We start from the raw sequence: 23,339 nt of genomic DNA on the forward strand, positions 1-23,339 counted from the left end.
TCACTCATGGAGGGATGGCTAGGGAGGTGGATTGCTGACAACAGACTCCGTGATGGAGTCTGTGTGGATAGTCAGGGTAGGGCCTGGGTGTTTGGGGAGGAGGGGTGGGACTTCCTGGAGCAGCGGCCTAGGAGGTCATGGTAGAGCAAGGAAGGATGTGGTTTGGGGGGCAGACAAAGAAGTCAGTCCTGCATTAGGGACACCTTTTAAGAAAACACTCAAGAGGAATTGCTGAACATTGGGCTTTAACTGTATTTTCTCCTTCCTTTCTTCTTTGAGAAACTACAAAAGCTGATTTTTTCCCCCTCCAGTGAACTAATACCTAACTCTGTCCGAGGCAAGAAAAAAGCCTGCCTTATGGCTCCCCATGAACAATTTTAAAACTCTAACTTCCTTTACAGCATGTCTCAGTGGAATCAAGTCCAACAGTTAGAAATCAAGTTTTTGGAGCAAGTCGATCAGTTCTACGACGACAACTTCCCCATGGAAATCCGACACCTGCTGGCCCAGTGGATTGAGCATCAAGACTGGTAGGCTAAGACGGATAGATGCTCTGTGTCCTAGCCACGCACATGTATTCGGTGGTCTGTTTTTGACTCAGTAGATGCGTTCGTTTCGGTCAAGGTTTTGGAAATCCTTCTCAAAGGCGAGTTTCATTTTGTCCACTATAGATGAAAACTTACAGACTTAGTGCAGTGCCTTTAAGTACCTCTCATCCCAATGGCCTCAGTTACTGGTTCTACAGCTGTGAAGAGATGCCAGGACCAAGACAGCTCTTATAAAAGAATTTAATTGGGGGGCTTGCTTACAGTTTCAGAGGCGTAGCCCATTATTATCATGGCAGGGAGCGTGGTGTTGGTATACACGGCACTGGAGTCATAGCTGAGAGCTACATCTTGGTCTGCAAGTAGAGAGAGAAAGAGACAGAGAGACAGAGAGAGGAGAGAGGGGAGAGAGAGGAGAGACGCTGGGCCTGTCTTGGGCTTCTGAAAAAACCACCCCCAGTGACACACTTCCACCAACAAGGCCACAGCTCCTAATCCTTTCAAATAATGCCACTCCCTGGTTCAAATATATGAGCCTATGGGAGCCATTTTTATTCAAACCACTGTGCCAATGTTTTAGGCATAAAGTGTCCCACAGAAACAAGCCCATTAAACATGTCAGTTCTGTTATCATAGACTCAATGCCAGTAAATACTCTTTTCAGGAATCCCTTTCCACCTTCAGTGGGAAATATTCACCTCCTTCAAACACACAATGTCCTGCCCCTCCCCCCATTTTATTTTCAACAAGCTCCTTTTCTGTCCCTGGCTGCCTCTAATTTATTAGAATCATAGGAAGATGAAGGAAACAGCATGCTCTGTGTTTGCCATACCAAACTTTGTACATGAGAATTAAATCAAAACAGCTGTTTCTATATGAGTATGAGACTGTCCAGTTAATAAACATTTTGCAAAGCTCCGTTTCCCCTATATAATTAAAATTTTCTTTTTGCTTCAGTCATCTTTTCTATTGTGTCAAAATATAAACCACAGAACGAAGGATCTTAACCACTTTTAACTGTACAGTTTAGTAGTAGTTACTGTATTTGCGTTGTTCGGGACTTATCACCCCATCTGCAGCACGTAGCCCTCCCTCCCAGTCTGACATTCTGGCTCATTAAACAGTAACCTTGGTCCTCAAAACTCAGTTCCAATCTATTCATTCTCTCTCTCTCTCTCTCTCTCTCTCTCTCTCTCTCTCTCTCTCTCTCTCTCTCTCTCTCTCTCTCTCTCTCGTCTACAGATTTGAGCATGGAGGTACTCTGTATGAGAGAACCACATATGTTTTCCTCTGTGGCTGACTTATTTCACTGGGTGTAACATTTTTCAGATTCATTCTTGTTTGCATGTACCAGAGTTTTCTTCGGATTTGAAGCTGAATAGTATTGCACTCTGTGGATACACTACCTATGGTCAGAACCCTGGACTTACCAAGATGGACATTTTGGTTATTCTATCTTTAGGCCATTGCCAATAAAGTTGCTAGGAGCGGCCCCATGCGAACTCCTGGTCTCATCCTGGCTGTTTGCATCTAGACCCAAATACAGAGCTGTTGGGTCATTTGGCAATTGTGTGTATTATAACTAACTGTTAAACTTTTCACACTGTTTCCACCACTTTCCATTCCGTCAGCAGTATATAAAGGCTTCAATTTCTTGCTGTTTTTGCAAGACTTGTTTTCTGATTTTGTTTTGATTTTTTTTAAATTAATAACCATTCCAATGAGGATGAAATGGTATCATATTGTAGTTTTGATTTATAAGACTCTAATGATTAGTGATGTTGAAGTTTTTTATGTATTCAACTTTTAAAACACTTAGAATGCTTATCACTGTGGAATCAATCTGACATTTTAAAATGTATATGGTAGAGAAATAAATATTTTATTAACTGTTTCTTATTGAGTAGTAACACCTTGGACATTTTTATTTATTTTAGGGAGGTGGCCTCTAACAATGAAACTATGGCAACAATTCTTCTTCAAAACTTATTAATACAATTGGATGAACAGTTAGGTCGTGTTTCCAAAGAGAAAAACCTACTATTGATCCACAATCTAAAGAGAATTAGAAAAGTACTTCAGGTAAGAATGCATTCTACTTTTAAAAAAATGGATGTGCAAGTCTTAAATTTGGGAGAAAATTTGAATATGTACTCTTAAATTACTTTCAAAGCAGATTTAAAGGTAAAATTTTTGTTTCTTCATCATTTAAATTTTTCCTGATTATTTTTTTTATTATATTTACTTTCAAAAAATTTAGTCTAAGATTTTATAGAAGTGAGAAGGTGTGTGTGTGTGTGTATGTGTGTGTGTGTGTGTGTGTGTGTGTGTGACTCATCTGGCTTATTTCTTGGTTATCACCAAGTTTAATATCATGGAAATATTTAAAAGAGCAGCTATTCATGGCTGCCCTGTGACCATCTTGTGCCTTCTTCTCTTGTATAACAATGAGAGTTAGGATTCTCATTTGTATGTGTAAAGCATCATGTATGATGTAGTTGACTAAATAATGTTGATACATTATTATTAGCTTGAAGTTAATTAAGATGAATTGAGTATGATTCTAAGGATTTTTTTTTTTTTTTTAAGCTGAGGACCGAACCCAGGGCCTTGTGCTTGCTAGGCAAGCACTCTACCACTGAGCTAAATCCCCAAACCCCAATTCTAAGGATTTTAACAAACATGTCATTCATCTATCATTACAACATCGAAGGGCTTCATTGTGCAGAAGTCTCTGGTTCTCTTCCCTCCCCGTCTTCACACCGAGGGTCTGAAATCAGTGGCCATTTCCTCCCTGAAGTTTGCCTTTTCTTTAGGGTCTCACAGTTAGAAACACAAAGTTTGTGGCTTTTTAAAGGACTGATTCTTCCATCTAGCAGCAGGCATTTAAAGCCCCTATTTCATGCTGTGATAGATTTATCGTTAATCACTAAATGATATTTCAATGTACTTATTTCATTCATTCTAAATGAAACTACTGTTAGGAATCACACGTGGGTTTTCCAAGGGTCTAAGTTTTCATTTCTTCTGAGTCATTACCCAAACGCATGATTTCTAATGTTGCTATTCTTGGACTTTCTGTTTTTTCTTATTCAACTTCCTTTCTTTCTTCCTCAGATAGAATGATGTACATTCATAATAAAAATGGAAACAATATAAAAAATACGAAGAAAGATAGAAACAATCCAAAACCTAATTCTTAGAAATAAGCTTGTTAATATTTGATGAGCATCCGTCCAACACTTATCTGTACATGTGTATTTGCAGATAGTTCAATAGAATAGATTGAAAGTTCCACCTGCATTATCTCACTCCTGTCCCCATACATCACGTGCATGCACAGATGGGAAGTGAGACAGTTACCCCCTCCCCTCCCCTCTCTCTCTCACACACACACACACCATAAACTCCCCACGTCCCTCCCTTCCCTTCATCCTTATCAATGTGTATTTTTTTTGGGGGGGTATTTTGAGACAAGCTTTCTCTGTATAGCCTTGGCTGTCCTGGAACTTGCTCTGTAGACCAGGTTGATCTAGAACCCAGAGATTTGCCTGCCTCTGCCTCCCTAGTGCTGGCATCAGAGGCATGTGCCACCACCATGCCCAGCCTATAATTTCTACATCTGTTTATTTCATATCTGAATCTCCAGCAAGGGAAGGACTTTGTTTCCTTTACTCTTATATCCTTAATGCCTATATAGGGCCAAAGCACACAAAAGGTGCTGAGTAAATAATTTTAATAAATAATATAGGATTGTTGGAGTAAAAGTAGAATGATATTATATGTGCTTCTGAAAATAATTTTTTTTTTCGAGACAGGGTTTCTCTGTGTAGCCCTGGCTGTCCTGGAACTCACTCTATAGACCAGGCTGGCCTTGAACTCACAGAGATCTGCCTGCCTCTGCCTCTCAAGTGCTGGGATTAAAGGTGTTCACCACCACTGCCCAGCTCTGAAAATAAGTTTTTATTTGTATTTATGGAATATTAAAAATTGTTTATCAAATAAGTGTTTCCTCATGTCCAGAAAGATTTTTTTCCAAAGAAAGTCTGCTCAAGTTAACAAAACTATGAAAAGCATAAAATGGTGGAGTATATGTACTATCTCAAGCTATATTTTGACTTTGACTTAAAGATATTAAATGTGAAGAAACTGTTAGCCACCTGTCACCCCATCTCTGCGTTTATTAGCTGCACTTTCCCATTCTGCTGTCAAACTGCAACCCATATTCCTTAATTTTGTATTTAATTGGATTCAGTGCACATGAGAACTTTTTACTATTTGTTCTTCATAAGATTTAAACATTTTAATTTATTAATTGCTTAGATTTTATCAAGCAGATTTTTTTCAAGAAGGTAAAAATGATAATATATAATATATGAGAACTTTTTTTTTTTTTTTTTTTTTTTTTGGTTTTTCGAGACAGGGTTTCTCTGTGTAGCTTTGTGCCTTTCCTGGAACTCACTTGGTAGCCCAAGCTGGCCTCGAACTCACAGAGATCCGCCTGGCTCTGCCTCCCGAGTGCTGGGACTAAAGGCATGCGCCACCACCGCCCGGCAATATATGAGAACTTTTATGCCGAAGAATATCTGTACTTTAATCTTTCAAAATAATTCTTATTTATCCATTGTGTATGATATGTGTGTGTTTGTGGGTCAAGAGTGCCATGTCATGTGTGCGGCATTCAGAGAACAACTTTCAGGAACTGATTCTTTCCTTCCACCAAACAGGTTTCAGGAACTAAATGGAGGTGGGTGAGCACGGCTGTCAGTTCCTTTACTCTCTTCAGCCCAGGTCTGCACTTTAAGGGACACTGTGGCTGGGTACGGAAACCTTAGGTTGCTTTCTGTAGACATTGCTTTATAGACACTGAGGAAAGGCTAGATCAATCACCTGTTTGCTTATAGTTAAGATGGCCATGATGCTACTTTACGACGAAGCTAGTATAAGCTCTGACCCCTCAAAAAGATGCAGGGTGCAATGATAGTATAGTCTCACAGATGCACACCCCCTGTGCACCAGTACCACTGATAGGGAAGGTTCATGGAGAATAGCATGCTTTCTCACAAACTTACGTAAAAACTGTCCTTTCCTGTGTCCTGGTTCCCTGAGCTGATTACCGTTGTTTCTGGACCATCTAGAGAAGGCATGGATTTGAAGGTACAAAGCTGGTTGGCTCAGTCTGAGTACTCAAGTGATACCATGCAGTTTGGCGTCTGTCCACTCTTTCTAATACGAAACACCGTGGATGGCTCTCTAGAGCTTTGCTGACATTTTATTTCTCTGAAAACTCATCTACTTCCCCCTTAAGTCTGCTGTGTCCCCATCCAGAGGATGATGTAGAATGGGTCTTTACCAGTCTCTTCCATTTTGTTGGAGTTTTACCTTGTATGTTTGCACCCTAAAGAATACAGAGCAGGTTTGTGGCCTATTGAATCTCACATAAATGAGATTACACTGTATTTACACTTCAACAATGTTTCATATTCCCAAGATTCATCAGCACCGACCTTGGTTGCAATAGTCTCTCCATTTTTATTCCTATATGTGGATATATCAAATTTTGTCCATTTTATAGTTGGTAGACACCTGATTTATTTACCATGTTCCTTTTCTGCTTCAAATATCATTGCCCTGAACATCTTGTATGTGTCCCTTGATACCTTCTCTACAATATGTGTCCAGTGGTGGAACTTCTGAAGTATGGAGTTTGTATGTCTTTAATAGTGCTGAGTATTGGTGGATATATCAGCTTATCTTTGTGTGCTTTTTCTAGCTCCATTCGTATGTTTTCTTTTCAATTCTTCCTTTTCATGAATGCATTTAAATTTGTATTTTAACGTACACTTTCAATTTGTAATACTTTCATTGTATATAAATAATCCATAATTTCATCCTTGACTCTTTCTGCCTAGATAAACTTTAAAAGGACCCCCACTACACACAAACACTGTAGAATAAAGCATAAACACACCTACCAAAATTTAGAGGCATTATAGAATAGTGGAAGTGACAATAGGCAAGATGATTTCCATACGTTCTGAATAAGAGCTCCCAGGTACAATAAAACAAATTAAAATACATGGCACCAGAGAAAACAGTATGATTATAAAAAAGAAAAAGAAAATAAAAGCAAACCCAGATAACCTACAAAGAAATGAGACTGGATGCTAAGTTGAAAGCTGTCAGAAGCGAAAAGTTAAAGCAGTTTCTTTACAAAACTAAGATACAAAGTCCACCAACTTAAAACTCTATCAAGTTCTTACCGGATTGAAATGTTCCATGGAAGATTATTTGTTCATCACTGTTTAATGAGTACTGGGCCACACTGTAAGTACCTGGCCACATTGTAAGTACTAGGAATTCAATTAGGGGATGTCATGATCTTGCAGTTTAAAGAGTTCACACTTCCTGTGTTTTGGTTTTTAAATTTAGATGAAATTTCATGGGTAGTCTTCAGGTCTGCGTGGGATGGGGGCCGCAGGCACGAGTATCTGCCCTGATGCTGGAATCTTTTTTTCCTGTCAATCAGAAAGTTCTGTTCAGAGTCTTGGTGCTAGTTCTGTGGTTAGTAATCCCACCACCTGCACAGTGCTTTTCACAGGCCGTGGTGGGAGGCTGAAACTCAGTGGGTGAGGTGATACCAGAAAGTGTAACCTTTAGCATACCTGGCCTACACTCCGCTTCACCATGGCCTCTGGGTTGGAGGGCACCCGAGTGTGCTTGGGTAAAAATGTCCTCTTAATTCTGTTAATGTGACCAAGTGAGTAAGGGACACCCTTGGCAATGCCAGGAAGAAAAAAAACAAAAACAAAAAAACAAATTGAGAATTATTACTTAACAAACTAAGGCCCTCTGAACTCGTCAGATCTTATCCCCAACCCCACTGCTTTCTCAGTTCACTCCTCTTCCTTCCCCTTTGTACAACACACACACACACACACACACACACACACACACACACACACACACACGGAGGAAGAGAGAGAGAGAGAGAGGGGGGGGGGGAAAGGAGAGCGAGTCAAGAGATAGCCACAGCCTAAGCCCTGAAAGGAAAGTGCAGCCGCTTTGTGTAAATCTGAAAGTAGAAGGGTCACACAAAGTGTAAACCTCCGAGTAGAAGGTCCTGCACTCCCTTTTCATTCTGCTACTGAACAGTTCTGTCCGTTTGTCCATCAGTCCACAGAGCTGCGTTGCTTCCTCAACCTGAGAAACCCTTCCTCGAGATCTGTCATCCAGATCACAGCACTTCCATTTTCAAAGGCTCAGAGACCTACGTATTCTTAATTAGTTGTCAGGACTTTATGGCCTGGTTTGAAACAGGGGACAGGTGGATGGTGTACAGTTTAACTCCTTGTTTTAGGCACATCACACCAAACTGGAATCTGACACACCAGTCATGGATGTTTCTGAACAGTTCAACTTACACTCTTGGATTGCTTTGTGTGCTTCCCTTCAGCCCTTTATCCTCTCTAAGAAATTAAACCTTGGACTGTAGCGGTGGCCCAGTGGTTAAGAACACTTACTGCTTTTGCCAAGGACCCAGGTTCAGTCTCAGCACTTACATGATAGCTAACAATCTTCCATGACTCTAATTCTGGGGATCTAATGCTGCCTTCTGACTTATGAGGGCACCAGGTGTGCACACAGGGCACATACATATAGGCAAAACACACACAAACACACACATACACACACACACACACACACACACACACACACACACACGCACATGAAATAAAAATAAATAAATCTTTAAAAAAACCAAATTTTAGTGATTTATTACTTGAGTGAATAACAATCTGTCCTTTCCCTGGACTCTGAATGTTAATAAAATTGATATGAGAGTTGAGGGCATCTCCATGGCATAGGCCCTTTGTGTATACTATAGAACATGGGTATATTTCTTTGTTTGCTTGTAAGTGGACTCGTGTATGTGGTGATGTGTGTTGTGTGCGCTTATTCCTCTTACGTGGAGCCTCTCACTGACCCTGATGCTCACCTTTTCACCTGCAATGGCTGCCCAGTAAGCTTGTGGGACTCCCCTGTCACCACTCTGCCCATAGTGTTGGGGTTACAGGCACATACACCACGCCCATGTTTATGTTGATGCTGAGGATTTGAACCCAGATCCCTGATGCTGGCACAGCAAGCATCCCTAACCACTGAGCCAGCTCCACAGCCCCATGAGTCTTGAATGACCTTCAGTCATCTATTACTATAATCATTTGATCGATAGCTTTGTCAAGAATAACCTATTCCCTCACCAGCTGGTCTGTGATCCCCCAAGTACAGTGCACAGAGAAGTATAAATTGGTATAGGTAGCTGTAATGGCTAACACTGACTGTCAGCTTGACAAGATCTATGATCATCTAAGAGACAGACTTCTGGGCATGTTGGTGTAGTTGGAAGTTTTCCTGTGTCCCAGCCAGCAGGCATTTGGGACAAATCTCTCCCATTCATGTCCCCCAAGTAAACACACAGAGGCTTATATTAATTATAACTGCTCGGCCATTAGCTCAGGCTCATTACTGACTAGCTCTTACACTTAAATTAACCCATAATTCTTATCCATATTTAGCCATGTGGCTTGGGACCTTTTCTCAGTTCTGCCTTAACATCTTGCCTCCTCTGTGTCTGGCTGGTAACTCCTCACTCATCCCTTCCTCTCCCCAGAATTCTCCTCATCTCTCGCTCCACCTATACTTCCTGCCTAGCCACTGGCCAATCAGTATTTTATTTATTGACCAATCAGAGCAATTTGACATACAGAACATCTCACAGCAAGGAGCTGTGCTGATACTTAGAGAATAAGACCCCGTCTATGCTCTCAGTGACAAGAAGCCGTCTGCTTCTTGTCATCTAACCAGGATACCTGCCTTAGTGAATAGACACGGAAGGGAAACAGCCTGCTTTGGGACACAGAGACAACCCAGCTTTTGTAACTCCTCCCCTGTCTGTCAGGACTTACGTTGGAAAATCCTGTCTCACTGGCTTTCCGCAGCCAAGCACATCATCACAGCCTCGCCGCCTGCTTGAGGTTGTCCCGTTCCTTGTCGGAACAAGAAAACCCTTCCTGGAGATGTAGGGGGAGATTTCCATGGCAACGGTGTGGCTTTAGCTTGCAAGCGTAGATGGGGAGGACCTATTTGGTCATTCTTACAAGTCAGCGAGAAAGAAGCAGGATGCTGATCTAGGCAGGGACACTGGGATGAAGACTGTGTGCTGGAATTGTAGGGTAATTTGGTAAAAGAATTGACATGTCATGAGGGAATAGATACAAAATGTGAGAGAATTAAAAGTGAGACAATTTAGTCATGTAATTTGGGTGATTGCGCAGATAGTGATGCATCTTAAAAATTGGCTTGGGGAAGGGAGGTGAGATAGCAAGGTGAGTTTGATGTGTTCTGTACTGTTGGAAACTAACATGAAGAACTTGGGACTCCGTTGTCTATGTATTTAATGCCCGTCTTCTTCCACTAGACCAAGTTCCCAGCGCACATCAATCTTTGCATTTCCAGCGCTTAACATACACCCCAATGTGCAGTAAGGGGCTCTGCGTCTCATTTAATAATGAGGAATGGCGTTGGCATTGAAGATATGAGATTGCCTTATTCAATGACTGTCCTTTGACTAGCAGCTCAAATGCCATGTCACTGCAAACACAGTCCACAGTCCGCAAGATGAATGTGCACTTGACTTCCTGAAGTCATCAGTTACTGAGAATGGGGGCGGGGGGAACTGATTTGAAAAGTGGTGTTTAGAACAGATGGTGTGAAGGGGAGGGTTAGACTTCTAACCTAAGCAGAAGGTTAGAAGAAACAAGAAGAGCTGGGGAAAATGTTCAGGAAGAAAGCTAAGAGAAAAACAGTAACTAGAGACAAAGACTGGACTGGAAGACAGCCACACACTTTCACAAGTGAGCTTTCTGGAGCTAAGTCAAGGTACTGGCTCTTTGCAATGGAAGACCATAGATTCTGAAGTTCCTCACATGCCAGAACAATTGAAGCGACCAAGAGACACAGGCTCAGTTAGAAACTGCACGAGGCCTCCACCTCTTCCCCTTCTCCACTCCGCTTTCATGAAACAAGCGTGTCGTCAACTGAAAAAAAAAAAAGTGTTAGTACAATGCTCTGAGAGCCAAATGTATCACTTTAAAAACTGTTTTCAGCCGGGCAGTGGTGGTGCACGCCTTTAATCCCAGCAGTCGGGAGGCAGAGCCAGGTGGGACTCGGTGAGTTCGAGGCCAGCCTGGTCTACAGAGTGAGTTCCAGGACAGGCACCAAAACTACACAGAGAAACCCTGTCTCAAAAAAAAAAAAAAATCATTAGTGTGTGGTATGCATATAGTGTAGTACTCAGATCCCGACTGCCGCTCAGGTGACCACCAGAGATGCCTCTGTTCATCACTTCTGCTGTGGACTAAACCGTTTTTCTTCTCTCCACTTAGTGCATGGAGGAACTTATGACTGAAGGGAACAATGTCTTATCTTTTAAATTTTTTCTTCATACATTATATATCCTGTATTTTGTGGGCTATTACTTTCCCATGTCTTTAACCTTTATTTTTTTAAATATTTTTGTTATTTAAAAATTTTTAACATGCATATAATGTGTCTGGATGAAGTCCACCCTCACCCTCCCTGTCCACCCCCTTACCCTCACCACCACCTTCCCCTCCAGCTTGTTTTTAAAGCCCACAGAGCCCACTTAGAGACGCTTGTGTGTGCACCGGTGGAGGGTCATCTCGTGGGAAGCCTCCCAAGGGCCACACCCCTAATAAGCAGACTCTCTCTCCCTTCTGACAGCAGTTGCCAGTAGCTCCTCTGCTTGGGGTGGGCTTCTTGAGCTCCCCAGATGCATGCTGGGATTTTGGCTCACTTGATCTTGTACAGGGCTTGTGTGTGCAGCCCGGTCCCCATGAGTTCATGTGTACATGGGTGTGGTCACATTTACCGCACACGTTGTGACTCCTTTTAGCTCTGCTATACATCTAAAAGAACCGTACATCCTAATCGCAGCATTGCTGATGAATTAATAACACGTACTTGGTAAAATGAATATCTTCCACAGTGCCTTTTGACAGGCATGTGACTGATGTTGGTTTCGGGTCTTCTCTATCAGAAGTAGCCAGTTCTCAGATGTTATTGAAAATCCTGCCTTGGGAATCTAGAGCCGTAAAAAAGGGGGTCATTTTTGAGTTCCTTTATATCTTTTTGCTAATGCAGTTTAATATATACCAACTGAGTTTTAAATAACCAACTTTTAATTTTTAAAGATGTGTCTATTTTTATTTTATGTGTATGGGTGTTTGTCTGCATGTGTATCTGTGCTTCATATGTGTGCCTAGTGCCCAGAGAGGCCAGAATAGTGCATCAGATCCCCTGGAACTGGTCCTCTGTAAGAGCAGTAAGTGCTCTAACCAATGAGCAATCACATCAGCCCCGTCAATCACCTCATCACCAAGGTGATATATGTCTAAGAAAGTTCAGAAAACATATATATGTAAACAATCTGAAATCTTATCTTTAACTAATAAACCACTATGATCATTACAGCGTGTTTTCTGACAATAACTTTGTCAGCAATTAGTATTGTTTTGTTTCTTTCTTAAACAGCCAACCTCTTTCCATATCATTGATTCTCTTCATCATTTTTTTTCTTAAACAGCCAACCTCTTTCCATATCATTGATTCTTTTCATTCTCTTTTTCCTGACTTCTTTTGAGGTAGGTCTCACTGGACAGCCTAGGCTAGTATCAAGCTTCTGTCAGTACCCTCCCCCATCTCTCATGGGTTGGGGTTAGAGGCATGTGCAGCTGTGCCTGATTTAATGTAATTTTTATTTACCTCCTAGTTGGAACTTTATTTTTTTCACTACTATTACATACCTGTCTTAGTTAAAGCTATTTTGCTGCAAAGAGACACCATGACCACAGCAAGTCTTATAAAGGAAAACATTAATTGAGGCTGGCTGACAGTACAGTCCGTTTTCATCATGTCAGGAAGTATGGCGGCACACAGGCAGACATGGTGCTGGAGAGGTAGCTGAGAGTTCTACATCTGGATCGGCAGGCAGCAGGAAGAGAGAGAGTCAGCCACTGGACCTAGCTTGAGCTTCTGAAACTTCAAAGCCCACCCCCAGTGACACATTTCCTCCAGCAAGGCCATCCCTACTCTAACAAGGCCACATGTCCAAATCCTTTCAAATAATGCCACTCCCTATGAGCCTATGGGGGCCATTTTCATTCAAACCACCATAATACCTATTATTAAATTTTTGTTCATGTTTTTGATTGTTTTGTTAGGACAGCGTGTTCTCACTCTGGGTATCACGATCACTTGTGAAAGAGCATTTATTTTTATATTTTCTGTACGTTGTGTGTCTGTGTGTGGGTAAGTGCACATGAGTGCGGTTGTTTGTGGAGGCCAGAGGTGTCCAGTCCCCTGAACAGTAGTTTCAGGCTGTTGTCAGCTGCCTAGCTAGGGTGCTGGCAGCTGAACTTGGGTCATCGCACACTCTTCTGTGCCGTCTCTCCATGCCCCAATGTTGTAGTTTTTAATACTCACTGTTATGGTCTAAGTTACCATATCAGTGAGGAGAGCATCGCTATCAAACAGCAAAATTTTGTCTATTGCACAACCCTCCACCTGATACTCATCATTCTGGTAGATAAGTGACTGATCCTCTCATGGTGAGAAGGAGATCTAAGCTCCTCCCCCTTGTGGCTCAGCTGTTTCTTAGAGACCTGATGCCTCTGCAGACAGGAAGAGAGTAAGAATGTGAGTCCACAGCTACATCTTTAAAATGCCTGACACATTACGTACTCATCCAGTTAGCGGAACTCCACATCTGACCCCCATCTGAAGAGACGGTGCCGGGAACTCAGCTGGTGAGCTGCCAGCACTCCCTTGCTGGGTTTTACCTTGTCTTTCCCAAGAGGAGCTGGAATTTATGTGGACAGTTAGGTGTGCCACATTTGGCAAAAACATAAAAAAATTAAGAACATTTTAGAAAATAATTTTCAATATCCAAGTTCAATGACTAAGCGATCCATTTCTGAGGATGTATTCTATACACACTGTCATATAGGTCAAGAAAGGGATAGACGTCCAATGATGGTCGTTGTCTTACTAGTCATAATAACAAAAATGTGAAAGTGATCCTAAATGCCTGTGCTTGAATGTTTGTAGAGATTGGAGTATTTTCCCATATACTATTATTCTATCAAAGTGTTAAAGCCCTAACAACTTAATGTAGTGGAATAGAAGAAATTATTACAATTGCTAAGGTTCATGTATGGTAATGTTAATCTTTGTGAATGCACTGTAAATTGCATAGTCCAGTTTTCTCTGTAAAGGACACATTATCCCAGGTGAAATAGTTATGGCTCGTGTATAATGAAAGAAGTATCTACTATCAGTAAGAGCCAAACCAAACAAAAATGAAATAAACCTGACTACAATGGTTCCTTGCTTAGTGATGGACACATTCTGAGCAACGTGCCATTAAGTGATGTCAGCATTGTGGGAACATCATGAAGGGTTCCTATGCAGCCTGGACAGTGTTGGTCAGTCACTTACCAGGGGCTTTTGGTGTAGACAAGAGACTCAGTCATGAGACAGAGGAGGGGGTTGCCTGTGTTTCATACATACTCTTATTACTATGCTTGCTTATTGTGATAGAAAAATGGCGCTAAACCAACGCTATACCACAAGCACATGATGAAAGCATTGCATCATGATGTTACAGCAGCTACGGTGTGGCTATGTCCCAGCATTTCACACCTCCACAATAATCTTATGGGATCATCACTGTGCCTGAAACATTGTCATATGGCCCATGACCTGTCCTGAGAGGGAAGGACTGCTACAATGTGTCTCTAACAGTAAAAACATCAGATAGCGTCTGGTGTGATCCCGCAGGGGCAGCAGGGGAGAAAGGAGTCTCACCAACCATCAACATTTCTATTAGTTGGGCTCTAAAAGGAATAAACCCAAATCATATAAGTATTAAAATGAAAATCGCCAGATTGACAAATCTTGTTCTCAGACATTCCTGGGAGAGGGCCCAGCAATCTGATTAGTAAATGTTTCACAGTGAACCGCCAAGGCTAAACCCACAGCCTTCGGATACGTTCTAGAAGTGGAATCGCTGTGTCAACGGAGTGAAAAATGTTAAGGCTTATGATAAGAGTCGCCAGGCTGTCCTCTGGTGCTGTGCCAGTTCACATTCCCGCCTGTCACAGTGTGTAGAAGCTTTATTTCATCGCCCGTGTGCCGTGGGATAGAAGGTTTAATCTCTGCCAGTTTGATAAATGAAAAATGGCATATCTGATTGATTTCGACAGAGGCAATAGTTGGTTGCGGTTGGTTCTTTGTGGGGGCATTCTGTCCCATCTGTCTTCCTCTTGAGCTGTGTAGGTCGATTCGTCTCCTTCAGTTAGTACTTGGTGATAAAAACCACTCCAGGAAATTGTTAAAATGTAGATTGGTGGGCCCACTTGTAATTCTGGTTGTGAAGGTAGAGGTGGGTTTAGAAATGAGGGTAGGCAAGGGACGGTGGGGTGGTCCAGGGACAGAGTTGTGTGTCCTGGGCAAGAAGATCACAATTACAACCAGCCATGGAAGATACACGCTACGTACAACTTGTGTTCCTAAAATGGACTCCTGCTCATCTGTGCCATGTCCCTTCTGCCGTGTGTGCCATTAAAATCTGCATTGGTTTCTCCCTCTTCTGCTCTGTCGCAGCCCTTAGTGTCCAAACAACCATCCTACACTTGAGTAATGAAGCTACCACTTTAGATAATTATTGTCAGTTGGTTCTTTCCTAATGAAGGCAGGTGAAGCATTATTTTAGAGCAAGGGGCTAGCCTAGACTATAACTATGCAATAAATTCCACACACGATAGTACTTAATCAGAGGCAGTGCCACTCTGGAAGGTGAGATCTGGGGTCAGAAGAGCCTTAAAGAACTTTAAGCAGGAGCTGGAGAGAGAACTTAGCAGTTAAGCTCACATTCTGCTCCTGCTGAGGACTTGACTCTGGTTCCCAGCATTCACATAGGGCACCTTACAACCACCTATAACTACAGCTCCGGGGATCCAACGCCCTCTTCCAGACGCTGTGGGTACCTACACTCACAGTTGGACATACCCTGAAACATGGACAGTTAATCGAAAATAAAACAAATCTTCAAAAATTAATAATCAAGAAGTTCTCTGCTGATGTGCAACTTTTACTTCCCAAAAGGCAAAAATTGAAAAGCACACGTAGCTGGGTGTGAACTGGGCAGCTGAGGAGCCTCTCACAGTGAGACGAATTTGGAAAAGAAGGGTTTTCAATCATTGTTCTCAGTGTTGTCTGGTTTAAAAATTCCCACAGGCGTATTTAAAAACCAGCCATGGTCAGCCCTACTCTAGAGCTATTGTTTCACCTGAGAATTTTTTTTTTAAGTTCTATAGGTATTTATAACAGGTGTAGCCAAAGCTGGACCTCATTGAACATAAGTAATGAAAAACAGCCATGTGAATTTCACACAGGCGCCACTATTCTTTCTTGTGGAAGTGGAGTCCCAAAAATGTAACTCATGCCTCTTGTCATTTCTGACAAGTCTGAGTAAATTTGCTTCTAGTCATTCATTCATCCAGCGAGTGTTACTGAGGGGGACTCTGCTGATGTTAAGAATACAGCAGGCGACAAGCAGAGCTGTGTCCTGTCAGCCTCTGTGACACAGAGGAAGAAAGCATATGAGTAAGCAGGATTCCACCTGCTTTTACCAAGGAGACAGCCCTTCCAAACACGCTGCCTTTCCTAAATCGACGTCTATAAATCCATGCCTTCTAATTTATCAGAAATATGTACTGATATTATTGAGGGACACTCTAGGTCAGCTGGGTATTTTTTTGGCGGCGGGGATGGTCCTGAAATACACTTGATGTCTTTCTTTCAGTGAGTGTTGCGTTATCACTTGGCTGGCTCTCCTTGACCTACACTTTAGCTTTCAGAGCAGCTGTACATCAGGAAGAGAAGCTGAGGGAGGCGCCAGCCCAGGCTGGCATGTAGAAAATGGAAGGATCCCATAGCCAAGGTGCTCACAGGTTGTAGATCTATGCAGCACTACCAGCCCATCCGGATCTCTTCAGCCTCAAAGGAAGCAGCGAACGAAGGGACATGGCGTTATTTTCCATCGTTTCATTAAAAAATTATTCTTTCACAGTTTAATCACACACAATACATTTAATATATTTTGTTCCTGTTCTCTCTGGCACTATGTAAACTAGCCTAGCCTCGAATTCTCAATAATCTTCCAGACTCAGCCTCCTGAGTGTTGGGGTTATAGGTGTGAGCTACTATACCTGGGTAACACATTTTAATATTTTTCCTTCAGTTCTGGGGGCAGATCTCAGGTCCTCTCACATGCCAAGTACGTGGGGTCTTCATATCACCAATGAAAGCATACTGTATATAACAAAGTCACGACCTTTCTCAAAGTATCCCATGCCATGAGAACTGATTTTTCACAAGGATTGTAGTTTTTCTGACAACTCGTCAGTGGTCTCAACTTTTCCCATGATTCTAAATGAATGTCCCAGCAGTACCGTCCAACTGATATGGGCTTGTCTGGTAGCCATGTAGTATCATTCAACAAAGAACAAAGCATTTAAAATCAGAATATCGAGGCTATGGATATGGCTTACTGGCGGAGTGCTTATCCAGCATGCATAAAGCCCTGGGTTCAATCCCCAACGTAACAAAAGCAAAGCGATATAATCAGAATGTAATGTGAAACGCCCCCGCCCCCGTTGAAACGTGTTGAATGTATCTTTGTATAACGTATACAAGAAACCACATAATTTATCAAGGACTTCATCATTCTCTATAAATAGTTGTAAGTCAGTTTCTGAGTACTGAGATCATAAAAGAGCCGGGATCAAGACATTAATATCACTTGGAGATTTGCATTGTTAAGCCAGGAGCCAGAAGTGGTTGTGCACAGACAGGTGAAAAACAACTGAACCAGACACTTAGAAATGGCCTGAAATCAGGTAAAATAGCATCAAGACCAGAGAATCTGTATTCCTAGAGCTGTGCAAGACACTGAAGCGTGACCGAAACCAGGCCATACCCGCCCCCAAAGCTGCGTCCTGGTATGTGCCTGCTTCCCTGGCTTGACTGTGTGACTAGTGGTCACCTTGGTTCTCTGTACTCTTGCTCCTAGTGAGTCCCGGCCTTTCACTGGATGTACAGGTTGGAGTTGTCAATGAACCTGTCTGGCATAAGGGCAAAGCATGGCTACCAGGTGAGGGGGGAGTACTTAGAAGGAACAGCCTAGTGCAGAGCATCAGCAGCTCTAGGGTCTATTGATCAGTGAAATCAGAGCTCCAGAACCCATTCACCCAGAGGCCCTCACCTGCACAGTGGAGAAATGGCTCTGCCAGGGGGATGGGGACTGTGAGAATGACCTGCTCTCTTTGCTACTGCGTGGCTGTGTTACCTGTGCCTGGGCTCAGGATTGGGCTCTTCAGCTTCTTATCCGAAGAATTAAAAACAAGGGATCACACAGACTTAGGAAAGAGATAACCATTCAGAGCAAGGCAGCAGTACAGATTGAAGAAGGACACACTGCCAGAAAGGACAACAGTCCGCAGGATGAGAGTACCCAAGGGCTCGAATTCAGAGCATCCTTTTATGGAGTCCTAGAGAGGAGAAGTCTGATTACTAAGTGGTGTAGCCGTGAGTATTTTGATTGACATATGAGTCATATACTCATATTTTCTATTATGCATGTCCCTTCCCATAATGCATTTGATTTTAATCATATATATGCCCAATTACGCACTGGCACTGGGTGATAAATATGGGATTTACCCTAAAAAGTTTCCAGAGGGCACAATTTTGCCTTAGTGAGTGTACATGCGCCCCAAACCAGTTCAGGCTGGATCAAGCCCTTCTATTCTTCATACTCTCATGTGTTGGGAATACACTCGAGTAGAGACTGTCTACCATTGCCCAGAGTACACGTAGCCCCCGTAGGTGGGATGTGAAGGAGATGCTGAGGTTGCCCGGTACGTTGTTTGGAGAGGGCTCTGTTTGTGCAGTAGAATCAGGCTGCCAAGTGCATTAGTGCAGGGGTTCATGCCAAAGGGTGTCCCAGCGTACTCAACTATTTTAGGCTTGCCTGCCTCAACTAAAGAGATGGTTGGGGTGTTGTGTTAATGCTTAAAAAAATTCTTTCTCCTCCTTTCTTCTGTTATTTAAAAACATCCTGTAAGCACAAGGGTGCTTATACTTACATATAAGTGAAAAGAAATCGGGCATGGCTGGAGAGATGGCTCTGCAGTTAAGAGCACTTGCTGCTCTTCCAGGGACCTGGGTTTGATTTGCAGCACACACCAAGCTCACAACCATCTCTAACTGCAGTTGTGGGGACCCAGCTCCCTCTTCTGGTCTCCTCGAGACCTGCATGCATGTAGTGCACAGACACAGGCAGGCCAGACAGTCACCCATACAACACATCTTTTTTAAAAAGAAAACAAAACGCTCCCCTGATCTTAGTTTGGAATCAAGTCTGGGGCCCAAACTGGCCTTTAAAATGTTCATCATTTAGATGAATGGCTGGAGATGTGGCTCAGTTGTTCTGGGTTTAGTCTTTAGCCTGTAATCTCAGGCCAGGAGATCAGGGACTTCTCAGCCGCATTGCAAGTTTCGGCCCAGCCTGGGTTATAAGAAATAGCCTCCTTTCACCCACCCACACCATATTTCAAAACAAAACAAAAATTCTAGCTAATCGTAATGGCATAGACCATCCCAGCCCTCGGGAGGCAGAGTCCTGAGGGTCCTGAGTTCAAAGTCAGCCTGTATTACGCAGCAAGCCACTCCAAACACAAATCAAATACTTTCTGCCACGTTGCCTAAAGTCATAGAAAAAGAAATCCTAAAAGACACACGCAGATTAACTCCAACCCCTGCATCAGAGACTAGATCATATCAGTCCCCTGCTCCCATCCCTAACCTCAGGAGCACGATATTCTTCTCCTAACAACTCCCAACTTCTGCATCACATGCGCCACTGACTCAGAAGCATGTTATGGTGCTTGCAGGCCTGTGTTCTACTAGTTTGTGAGTTTCAGAGGGCAAATAGCCAGAATCACATTATACGTGGGTAAACTGATCTCTGATGGATTGACCTGAAGGTCAAATGATATCAGCTGTGGGATCCCAATACTTACTACAGTATCTAGCATGTGACTGTGTTCCAATGTGTTGGTGGAAAACATACTTTTTTTTTTTCTGGCTGTACAATAATATGTATCCTTGCTTATAAAGCAGAATCAAAACGTGAAGAAAACGTTTGTTATTTTTTTAATCACACAAGCAGTGGAACAGCAGCCTATCAGTTCTAAAATCACAAAGTAACAACATCAGAAGAGGAGCATCAATCTGGGTCACGGTAGTGGGAACCACCTTATGGCCCCAGTTCACCCTGAATTGGAGGCACACCCCCCCTTCTGTCATTCTCTCACTGGCTTTTCCTCACTCTGGAGGAAACCCCTCATTTCTGCAGCCAAGGACAGTCGGGATCCATACATGAGCGCTGTGGCATGTGAACGATTGTGGTAGGTGAGCCCCAGTGATGTGCAGGCAAAAATGATGTCATGTGCAATGTGGCGTTAGGACGGTGTCCTCTCGAAGGCTGGGTATGCGCAGGGTGTGGCACACACAAGCCAGGTCACTCAGAGTTGTGACTTCCTGCTAAGCCTGATGGAGGAGGTGAGAACACAGGAGAAGCAGTACCGACAGGCTCCTGTCTTGGTAGTTCATTTCGTGTGCTTCCACCGTTTTCTATTGCACAGAATATTCCAGCACATCTGCTTATGACAGCGTGTTCGGGAAACTTAGAAGAATAGCATGTTGGGTATAACTGAGGTGTATGTAACAAGTTATCAGCAAAACCCATGTTTAGGGAAAAGAATTCTGGTACCATGGCTTTCCTAAGACATCAGGCTATACTGTTTATTTACTTAGTTAATTTTAAAATCATCTTAACTTCCAGCATCAAATACAACACACCAGGCTTGAGTTCTCCATCGCTTTCATGAATAATGATTGCCTCGGTGGTAGCAATTCAGTCGTAGAACAATAGCAGCCCAGACTGAATTAAAACGGCAGCTTCCTGTATCTCACACCTGGGCTCAGACCACAGCTTTCTTCAGAAGTAATGTGTATTGACAGCTTGTCGCTCCAGGGAAGACTCCTGTTGGGGTGGCTGGGAGGAAGGGGCATGAATATGAAACATGACGTATTTGAAGATGTTTTTGTCACACATATCACTTTCTCTGTGTTAAACACTTGTGACCCTAGCCTTCTCTTCTGCTCTTAGGGAAGGTCCTCTATGAGAAAATAGGGTGTTAAAATGGAAGAGCCACCCACAGTCCAGAACACTGCTCGCTGGCTGTGGTTATTTGCATCTATACTGTTCCCCAAGTCCTTTTGCTAAAATGCCAATGTGAAACACTATGTTTACCTTTCACTCTTATGTTCCTCTTCCACATGGTAATCACTGCTTTATGAGACCTTCCCAGAAGCCCAAGGGTTTACTGGACTCTCTTCAACCTTGTTCAAGTTCACCAAGCTAGGGCTGGAGAGATGGTTCAGCCATAACATAGGGACTCACAAGGAAAGGCTCACACAAAGGCTTGCTAACCTTTTGTGAATTTTTCTGAGCGTTCATTTAAATGAAATGCTTTTTTTTTTTCTTAAATCCCATCAAACACAGTACTTTCTCTCCGTTTCACCGTTTTTAATTGTTTGTCTCACATAAGTCCTAAACTATGTGATCCTGTTGTATCCCTCAACACTAAAGGGCCATAGTAATCTGCATAGTAAGCTAGAGATCACATTCAGGAAGAGCAAGACAAAGGAAGTGATGCTTGACTGATGTGAATGTTTTTCAACACCCAGAAGGGTGTTGAGGATTGTTGATAACAGATGTGTGGGGCAAATGGCATGAATGGCATCTGGCACTGGTGATGTCTACTGGCACCGGCTTTGAGTACACCAGGAAGGTAGTCATAAAAAAGGTGTGTGTAGCTAGCTCTGCCTCCCAAGAGCTGGATTAAAGGCCTGTGTCACCATGCCTGGCTGTTTCCAATGTGGCCTTGAACTCACAGAGATCCAGAGGGATTTCTACCTCTGGAATGCTAGGATTAAAGGTGTGAGTGCCACCACTTTCTAGCCTTTGTATCTAGTGGCTGCTCTGTCTCTGACCCCAGATAAGTTTATTGGGTGCACAATATTTTGGGGAACACAATTCTACCACAGGTGTGAGCAAGTGTTACAGGTGAACCAGACTGTGTGTGAGGGCACGGGATGGGTAAGGCAACAGGAGACTTGGGGAGCTTGGACTAGGGTAAGTTCGAGGTACCCTGGCTATCCACGTAGGAGTAGCTGAAGGCAGGTGTAGCAACTGTGTGGGGTGAGGTTGCCCTTTGTGCAAGACTGCACAGTGGAACACAAGGATGAGCAATGGTTTTAAAGCTTTTCAGTATTTCACCAACTAGAAAGCTGACATGGTGGATTTCCTCCTTTGGGTTTGTCTGAAGAGTCCAAGACTTGAAGACAGTACCTGTGTACCACGTAAGAATATACCTCTCCCAGATGGGTGACCAAAAAAATGTGGTGTTTATGAAACTCATAACCATAAGAGCTGCATTTTTATTGATTGACTCCTTCCTGCTTCTGAGTTTACCACAACTTTGTACCGTGTACAGATTGTGCCATGCTATCTAAGTAAAAACTTCACCATACAAATGCCTACATAGGCATGTATACATCCTAAAATATTGGGGTGCTTACTCTATATGCTTAGTCCAACAGAGTGCTAACTATTACCACCTCAGTCTTCAAAAAACCTGGTGGGTACTTGCTATTTCCTCCGTTTTATAAAAGACGGAATCTAGGCTTGGAAAGGCCAGAAAACTGCCAAAGGTCACAGAGCTAGGGGTGAGAGCATTGAGATAAATCTGTTTTTCCAAATCCAGAGCCTGTGTCCAGGGTGTTACATAGGTAGATTATTTCTCCAAATTGTGTCTTTCTTCCTTTCTAACATATGGTTTATGATATTTTAAGATCTTTATTAAAATCTTATAGTTGTAGAATTATCATCACAATAAAATTACAGTATTTAATCACCCTGAAATTCTTCATGTTGGCAGTGGACCACTTCACTCAAGCTCCAGACCCAGATAACCACTGAGTGGTTTCTCTGCCCCTAAACATCTGTCTTTTCCATATCACATACCTATAGTCACAAAATGCATCATATACCTATAGTCACAGAATGCATCACATACCTATAGTCACAGAATGCATCATATACCTGTAGTCACAGAATGCATCATATACCTGTAGTCACAGAATGCATCATATACCTGTAGTCATAGAATGCATCATATACCTATAGTCACAGAATGCATCATATACCTGTAGTCACAGAATGTATCATATACCTGTAGTCACAGAATGCATCATATACTTATAGTCACAGAATGCATCATATACCTGTAGTCACAGAATGCATCATATACCTATAGTCACAGAATGCATCATATACCTGTAGTCACAGAATGCAGCCCTGCGCATTCGGTGTCCTTCTCAATAGGTAAACGCCTGGGGCTTCTGAAAGTGCACTGCTGTTTGAACCCGGTTTGATCATGGTTCATGTAATCCCCAAATGATAGGCTTATGTTTCTTGCACATCTAATTATACATTTAACATGGCCTGCTTTGATTTTT

The 23,339-nt window shown here is 42.6% G+C and overlaps 1 protein-coding gene across 1 annotated transcript in view; it reads left to right on the forward strand.

Moving 5' to 3' along the window:
• The first annotated feature begins 402 nt into the window (after nt 1-402).
• Stat4 (signal transducer and activator of transcription 4) overlaps nt 403-23,339 on the forward strand; it is an 88,894-nt gene continuing 65,957 nt past the window's right edge. The window contains exons 1-2 of the mRNA XM_059278372.1: nt 403-530; nt 2,483-2,627. Of these exons, the coding sequence (XP_059134355.1) occupies nt 403-530; nt 2,483-2,627 (273 nt within the window). The remainder of the gene's footprint in view (nt 531-2,482; nt 2,628-23,339) is intronic.

This window comes from Peromyscus eremicus, chromosome 13 (genome assembly GCF_949786415.1).
Source record: "Peromyscus eremicus chromosome 13, PerEre_H2_v1, whole genome shotgun sequence".
Classification (NCBI taxonomy): Eukaryota; Metazoa; Chordata; class Mammalia; order Rodentia; family Cricetidae; genus Peromyscus; species Peromyscus eremicus.